Source organism: Petaurus breviceps, unplaced genomic scaffold (genome assembly GCF_028583685.1).
Source record: "Petaurus breviceps papuanus isolate PSGF00001 unplaced genomic scaffold, PetGlider_PUasm1.0 173, whole genome shotgun sequence".
NCBI classification, from domain to species: domain Eukaryota; kingdom Metazoa; phylum Chordata; class Mammalia; order Diprotodontia; family Petauridae; genus Petaurus; species Petaurus breviceps.
The window spans coordinates 28,034,341-28,043,453 of NW_027185759.1; the positions used below are offsets into that span (position 1 = coordinate 28,034,341).

The 9,113-nt window shown below is 38.4% G+C and overlaps 1 protein-coding gene across 1 annotated transcript in view; it reads right to left on the bottom strand.

Annotated features, from left to right (window-relative positions):
* Positions 1 to 7,883, bottom strand: part of WDR49 (WD repeat domain 49) — a 149,502-nt gene extending 141,619 nt beyond the window's left edge. The window contains exon 1 of the mRNA XM_069083622.1: positions 7,782 to 7,883. Coding sequence (XP_068939723.1) covers positions 7,782 to 7,883 — 102 coding nt within the window. The remainder of the gene's footprint in view (positions 1 to 7,781) is intronic.
* Positions 7,884 to 9,113: the final 1,230 nt, after the last annotated feature.

Sequence of the window (9,113 nt, forward strand, 5' to 3'; positions counted from 1 at the left end):
TCTGGAAAGAAGGATCGGAGATAGATAGCGAAGGAACCTGAATGCAAGCTTTTGGTATTAACCGGCTATCTCAACAACATGTTTGAATTCCGTTTCAACATTTACTAGCTGCTGGCACTGGGCAAATCATTTAACCTCTCATTTTCAGTTTCCTCATCTATAAAATGAGGATAATAGCACCCACCTCACAGAGTTGTTGTGGGGACCAGATGAGATAATGACCCTCCACCCTTACTCCTAATGACTTCAATCTGAGATTCCATCTAGTTTACCCTGAATATATTTCGGTCATGATTCACTGTTTGCACATTGTCTCCCTCCATTAGACTGTGAGCTAACTGAGGCCAGGGATGAGGTTTTTTCCTTTCTTTGTGTCCCTAGTGTTTAGCACAATGGCTGGCACATAATAGATACTTATTGGTGGTGATGATGATGATGATGATGATAATGATGAAGAAGATGATGATGATGGTGATAATGATGATGATGAGAATGATATCTGTAAAGGATTCTAAAAATAATAGTTTTTATTATGTGAAGGAATTCTTGGTGTGGAATTTGCACTTTGCAGACTGCCTTATGTATATATCCTCAGTTGATCTTTGTGTGGGGTGGGAGGAGAGAGGGTCAGGATCTGTGATTTCACTGGTGTAGAACAAAGATGTCCCATGCAGTCCACATTCTCCCAAGTACAGTCCAAACTGAATTAAAATGTAGTCCCTATATGACTTTAGTGTGTTAATTTATTAATAAAAATGTGTATAAACATGTGTAATTTTCTAAGTCAATATATGGCCTGAAGGGATCCTTATGTACAATTTCGTGGCCCATTTTGTGGTCTCCATTTCCATTTGAATTTGACACCACTCTGGTAGACAACTAATAGGGAGGAAATCCCCTAAATGAAGACATGACAGCAACTCAGCTGTAACTTCTAGTCCTGGACAGCTGCCTGGACACTGAGTGGCTAAGTAACTGGCCACTGACCCCACAGTTAGACATGTCAGAGGCAGGATGTGAACCCAAGTCCTCTGACTCCCAAGTTAGTGCTTCATCTGTTATACCACAACTCTCTATCCAAATGCCAAGTTAAAGAATGTAACTTCTATTTGATAGTCAACTAGGAACCACTGAAGCATTTTGAGTGGGCAAGTGACTTGATAAGACATGCATTAATAAGATGCTTTAGCAGTACTAGTGATTCATTTTTGCCCCAATTCAACTACATGAAGGATAGACTGACAAAGGAGAGAGAGACTATTAAAAGAAAAACTACATGTTGAGTCTCTTCTATCAGGCGAGCAAGTCAGCCTAGATGAAACAACATATGTCTGGAAAGTCAAATGACCATCACTACCTTCCTTCAGATGCCAAAGCCAAGGACCCTGGACCCAAGAGTTCTGGTAGCAGTGGTATCTCCAGACCACCAGTCATGCTTCCAGCCAACTGCTATGGCCAGCATCCTGGAAAGCAACTCCTATGGAAATGGGGTCCACCTTCACTAGTTCCAACTACCACTCACAGGCTGATTAACACAATAAAACTGGACATCTCAACACCCTCCACCCACTGGTTCTGCTTCCAACCCAGGCGCCACCAACATCGTCCTGGGAAGTAACCCACATGGGTACACACCCCGACATTTGATTCCTTGAGTGTTGAAGCTGACACTGAAGACCCCAAAAAAGACAGTTGTCATCCCATTGTTCTTGGCATTGCCAAATGGATCATTTGATTTTTATTGGCCAAAATAACATTAAATTAAATTATAAATATACATTATATAAATATACATAAATATAAAATTAAATTAAAATATTATTTTATTGGCCAAAATAATATTAAAGTGGCTATGTTACCACATGCTTTGCTGTTGCTCCCTAAAGACCATGGGAGATTTCCATCTGACTTGCAGACTCAACCTTCTATAATACGTTTCCTCTCCCATTTGAAATTGAATTTCTCGAGATCAGACAACAATCTTACTTTTCTATTGATACCCCCAGTACTTAGCACAGTGCTTTGGCATATGCTTTTTCAAAATTAATTTAATATTAATTTATTCATAATAGTCCAAATAAAAGGTGGCACAAAAAATAGAATGCTGGACATAGAGTTGGGAAGACACATCTGGCCTCAGACACTTATGAACTCTGTGACCCTGGGTAACATAATTTTTTTCTCTCCTTTGTGTATACACTTTGCTTAGCAAGGCCACTTAAGTTATAACTTAACCTCTACTTGCCTCAGTTTCCTCAGCTGTGAAATGAGGATAATAACAGCACCTACCTCCAGGGTGGTTATGAAGTTCAAATGAGATAATAATTGTAAAGTCCTAAGCACATGCCTGGCACATAGTAAGAACTATGCAAATGTTTGCTAGCATTATTAATATTGATGTTATTAGTAGTATTAAAAGGTAATGAAGGCCTGCTTTATGATAATGGAACTAGGAATAAAAAAAAAGAGAATGGGAGAATTCTGGTTATGGTGACAATTTGGTCAGTTGTAGACAAGCCTAGCTCTCCCACATAAATTCTAGAAAATATCTAAAAAATAACTCAAAAAAAACCCAGTAATAAAGAAACCTAAAATAAACAGATGTAAATGTTTCTATCCAATCTTCACAAAATGTCTCTGTGCTAAGGAAGACATACAAAACTCAAATAAAGGAACCTGAAGTCAACCAACATGCTAATCAAGGAAGTTAAAGCAAGAGTAAGCTTCAGTAATCAGGGCCTGCAGCTAGATTCCAATTCTGACCTGTCAGTAAAAGAGGTGGGAAGAGAAGTGGCTCCCATAGGTCAATAACACACAGGGACATAAGACCCAGTCACGGGTCTCAGGCTTGAAAGCTACAGTGGAAGATAAGTCCAAAACTTAGTATCTATGTACCAGCACCTGAGACAAGTTTTATCTCCAGTATTCCTTTGGGGCCTGTCAGGGCTATAGCAACAGAAAGAATCAACTCTTGAAATGAGATAGTGCAAGGAAAAGAAGGCAGATATCAACCAAGGCCAGGGTGACTAAGAGACTGAGACAGAGTCAGGAAGTGAATTTGTGGGTGGAACCTAACACCAGTTGGTCAATCCAAATCAGCAGCAGTGGTGGCATTCATTCTTGTCCAACAGAGAGGACAGAAACAAAGCCAATATAACCCATCCAAGAGTGTTGAAGGGGACTGACTCAAACTCAAAATCTAAAGTCAAGAACTGATGTTGAAAGTGAATAAACAGAAAGTGAATAAACAGAAGGAAACAGTGAGCATGATGAATAAATATTAAGAGTTAAGAGAAGCCCAAGGGGTAAACCCAGGGGGAAAAAATGATATTCCACAACCACAAGAGCCTCGGAGGAAATTAATAGCTTGGCCATCACAAATATTACAATGATTGAAATAAATGAAGCAAGATATTTTTTTTTAAAAAGGAGATTAAAAATAAAATTACTGAGGGGCAGCCAGGTAGCACAGCAAGTAAGAGCACAGGCCCCAGTGTCAGGATGACCTGTGGATCGAATCCAGGCTCAGATACTTAGCACCACACCCAGAAACACCTGGCCATGTAACCTTGAGCAAGTTACTTAACCCCAATTGCTTAAAAAAATAAAATAAAATGACTGAAAGAAAAAAATATAAAGAAGAATAACTTAGAATAGATGCTGGAAAGTCTAACCCAAATAATGAACTTACTGCAAGAAAAATGAAGAAAGTGGTACTCAATGACTCCTTGAGACAGGAAAAACTATAACAAAGTAAAAATATTGAAAAATAGAATAAAACATAAGGTATCTCACATGCAGGTGTCAGACACATGAACATTGACATACTATATCTTATATGTATATTCTATATGTATATACATGTATATAGATAGATATTGGTGTAGATTATCAAGATACAGACAAATGTAGATGTAGAGGCAAAGATAGGGATATGTAAACTGACATGGAAAACAGACTGAAGAGTGTTGATTTAAGAATCATATGATTCCCTTAAAATTATGACCAAACCAAAAACCTGAAATTTTATAAGAAGAAATCGTAAAAGGAAATTTCCCAGATCTATCAGACCAAAGGGCAAAATGAAAATATAAATAATTCACTGACCAACTCCTGAAAGAAATCTCAAACTGAAAACCCATAGGAATGTGATAGTCAAAATACAGAAGTTCCAAATTAAAAAAGAATTACCATAAGCACCATAAAGAAAGCAATGACAAGTAGGGAAAGAAAATTTTAGCATAGGTTACTTCAAAAAGGCAAAAGAAAAAAGCATACATTCAATGACAACTTACCCTGAAAAACTGATTATAAACCTCTGTGGGAATATTCTTTTACAGAATAAAGGACTTTCAATCATTTTTAATGAAAAGACCAGAGCTGACTAGAAACTTTTACTCCAAGTCCAGCACTCTATCCACTAATCAAAGGTATCCATTGTCACCACTATTATTTTATCTTTTTTTAAAGCAATTGGGGTTAAGTAACTTGCTCAAGGTTACACGGCCAGGTGTTTCTGGGTGGGTGCTGAGTGTCTGAGCCCGGGATTTGATCTCCAGGTCATCCCAACACTGGAGCCAGTGCTCTTACTCGCTGTGCTACCTGGCCGCCCCACCACTATTATTTTATATGGCTCTAGAAATGCTATCTAGAGCAATAAGAAAAGAAAATAAATTAATAAAATAAATTAAAGGAATAACCATAGGCAAAATGGAGAAAAATTATTACCTTTTTCAGATGACATGATAGTCATACCATCCATATATCATGGAGAGAAGCCTAGACATTTAGCAAAACTGAATGAAACAATTTATAACTTAATTAAAGTAGCAGGATATAAAACAAACCCACAAAATTATTACTCATTCTTCATATTGCCAACAAAACCCCGAGATAGAAATATAAATTTCATTCAAAAAAGCTAGCTATTTTGATGTTCACGACATCATTCTTTTCAGTAGTAAAGACACATACAAATAATTGGAATCATCATAGGTTCACACTTATGGGGCTAGAAGGAACCTTAAAGGCCATCTGGTCTACACTTTCATTTTACAAATGAGGAAACTGAGGCCACACAAGGGAGTAGAACAACTTTTCCAAGGCAGTAAACTTCAAGGAAGTACATAGGCAGCAAACATCAGAGAAGGCATTGGAATCCCAGCCCTCTGAGTCCAGGAGTCAATGTTCTTTTCACTACCCTAATTGCTCATGTTTGGACTATGCCAATATAATAAAATGACAATGCCATCAAAATTAATGTACTATCATACCAATCCAATATCTTGAGGAAGAAAATGTAAAAAATCTCAAGAGAAATAATGAAAAAGAATTGAATAAAGGGGTCTCGCAGTATCAGATCTCAAAGTATCCTGCAAAACAGTTGTTATTAAAAAATTTGTTACTGCTTAAAAAATATCTGTGGAATAAGAATCAGCCATCTCTACCAAACACCAACCAATTGTTACCAATAGGGAGACAGGTTAACATAGCTAAAGCTGCAAGACACCCTGAGGCAAAGACAGATGAAGGAAACTGCTGCTGCTACCACCTACAGCAATGATTTCCAACTCAAATAGAAGCAGTCTCTGCTAAACCATATGTAAGGATCTCTGCTGGTCACATATTGGCATAGAAAACTACATGTTAACCATATGTTTTATATTTTTATTGATTTTGTTAAATAGTTCCCAATTGCATTTAATCTGGTTGGGTTACACTCAATAGCATTGGGGGCCACCATATTTGACACCTCTGACCAAGATCAGCACCTTCCCTCAAAGTTCAATGGATGCAGAACTTATAGCAGGGGTAAAACCACTAGCATTTGACAAATGACTGGAGGCAGAATGTAAGGAAGAAAAGCCAAAGATAATTGAGAATTCTGTCCTGGGCAAATTTGAAAGTAGTTGTTACTATTAAGATAATAAAATAGTTAAAGGTAACAAAACCACAGAAATCTAGATTTGAAAGGGATCCTGAGACTCTCTACTTCAACCCAAGGAAGTCTTGTAAGGAAAATTATAAATTCAGTTTCAAGCATGTTGAGTTTGATAGTCTGGTTGTATATCCAGAGGGAGAGAGTTGGAAATGCAGGGCTGGAGTTCATGGGGGTAGGGGATGGGGGTAAATTGGTTTATGAGATAGATTTGGAAATCATTTGCATGGTGGTAATAACTGAAGTCATGGGAATGGATGAGATTGTCAAGGGAGAGAAAAGAAAATATAATCCAGGATGGAGTCTTGGAATAAGTGAAGGCAGAGGAAAGAGGAACCCAAAAAGGAAACCAAGAAGGACTCAGGGAAGTAGAAAGAGAAACAGAAGAGACAAGATGTCACCATAACAAAACTCATATTTTAATATTCTACATTATTAATAGTGAACAATTGTTGATGAAAAATGTCAAATCATTTGATCTATTAAACAACAAAAGATGAAGGACTGGGGGAGGGGGCTTACTACTGTCCCTGAAAAATATTGTATTTGTAAATTTGTAAAAAAAAAAAATCCCATCATTTTGGATAGAAATTATTTATAAACCTATCCTCTGCTCAGAACTCTCATTTATTTTGGAATTCTATAATTTTTATTCCAAGATTTTCAAAGTAAACGTAATAATTTCAAGATCCTGATATTAAATAAGGGAAAAGAAATGTTGTAAGAGGATATATGCTTATCTAGGGAAAAGCTGATGACTATGAAAGAGGAAAAAATCATTCAAAGAACTACAACTAGGATTCCTTGGCTTGAGGCAATGTTGCGCTTAGTTTCTGAAAACTGAGTCAACACTGACAATTTGTAAATTATTCCATGCAAATTACACCAGTCACACATATTTATCCATTCGGTCATCATCTTAATGAGATAATACTTCTAAAGCAAAGCCCCAAGAATTTTCCTCAAGCATTCTAGGCTTTCATTTTCATTTCTGGAAATAGAAAACCCCTCTGACAGACACCTATTGAAAATTATTTTAGTGTTAGAAATTGCCAGATTGTAAGGCTGAAAGCCTGGAATAATCTCATTTTCCCTTTTCAGAATAGCACAGGCAATCGAATCCAAAGAATGTTCTGTACACTGGTAGGATCAGGCTGAACAGGGTGAAGACAAACCATTTTTGACAAGGGCCCAGCCTTCAAGGCCTGTCCACTCCATAACCTTGACCATACTTGACATAGAGGGCAACATTTAGTGCTATTGCTGTCAATCATTCCCCTAGGGATTGTTTTCAGTCCACTACCTTTTGCTGCCACTTGCTTGAAAAGTACTCCTCACTCATTTATTCAAGGCTACTCCTTACCCATTATTGTGCTCAAGGAGCCTGTTTGGAAAATGTCAATAGAATCTCCCAAAAGTGTGACTTTTACTGGAAGCTCTTCACTTCCTCGCTGTGGGTGTTTATATGCCATTGATCTCAGAAGCACCTACATATTCTAGAACAAATGCCATTGCAACCTGTATCAGCAGGGGATTTTGTTTGTTTTGTGAGTAGTCATCTTGCACTCTTGGTGACCCCATTTGGGGTTTTCCTGGCAAAGATATGGGAGTGGTTTGCCATTTCTTTCTCCAATTCATTTGATAGATGGAGAAACTGAGGCAAACAGGGCTAAGTGACTTGCCCAGGGTCACACAGGTAGGAAGTCGCTGAGACCACATATAAATATATGAATATAAGTCTCCCTGACTCCAGACCTAGCACTCCATCCACAGGGCCACGTCGTTGTCCATTCCAGTTGACTAAGGGAATAGGCTCCATTTGCTAACATGGTTTCATGGTTACCTGAGTATAAAAGGCCATGAGAAGCTCCAGCTGCCTCTGAAACTGCTGATCACGGACTAAGGACGTGACAAATGGTGATAAGCTCTGCTCAGCTAAATCCATGTGGTGTCCTCATGGAATACCTTATTAAATGTTCTTCCCTCCCTCTAGCTAAGGAAACCTCTTGTTTTGTAACTGTTAGATAACTTGCAAGTGCCTCATTTCATTCCAATATTGGGCCTAAATTACCAGGAGACCAGTCTGAATCAGGCCCAGCCCAGAGCACAACAAATGTATAATGTACAGTATTTAAATCCATGATCAACCAATCAATAAACATGTATTAAACTCCTATCTGCCAGGAACTGTGCTGAGCCCTGGGGGATATGAAAACAATCAAAAGAAAACAAAGCAAAATAAATAAATAAAATAAAAACAAAAACCATGGCCCCTGCTTTCACGTAGATCGAAATCTAATGGGGAAGACAACACACAAACAACTGTGCCCAAAGAGTACTTCTCCAACAAAGGATAGTGGGAATTCCTCCAGGCTGAGGAAAACTCTTAGTTTACATTTGTACAATACTCTTTTTTAGGATGATAGATCTATAGCTGGCAGGGACTAGTCAAGGGCATCTAGTTCAACTTCATTTTACAGATGAGGAAACTGAGGCTCAGAATTTAAGTGACTAATGTAAGGTCACACAGTAAGGGACAGCAACAAGATTTGAACTCAGTTCCTCTGACTTCCCTCAGAACACCCTGTAAGACAGTTTATACAAGAAAAAGGATTCCCATCTTATAAAATAGAAAACAAGCTCAAAAGAGTTAAATGATTTTCTCTGGTCAGCCAGCTAATGTGTCAGAGTCAAGATTTGAGTCTGGCACTCTTTTCACTGCCCCTCTTTTCAAGTGCACAATACAATCAATTCCCATTTCATTAGAAGATCCCAATGTTATTTTTGGCAAATTTGTATCTGGGGGAGTTTTGTGACTTTTGCTCATGGCATTCAGTGAGAAACCATTCAGATCTTCTTCCCCCTCTGAAGCCAGAAGGCCCCAGAGAGATTCCTGATTTCCCCTTTAACTTCTTCCCATTCTCAATGCAGAAAGCAGAGGCTCCAACTTTGGTCAGGAGAGCAAGCCACATGAATCCAGGAGTCAGATTCTAGGATGAACGCCATGGCCAGTGGGCTCCTCAATGCCTGGAGAGCTCTCATTGTGAGGGACTTTCAAAATCCCAATCCAGGCATAGCTGAGAAATGGGTTCATGCACTAGTTGTGCTGAATCTGGACACGAACTGGGGAGAATAATGCTATGTTGAAACCAGGCTAAGTTTTGAGCCTACTCTC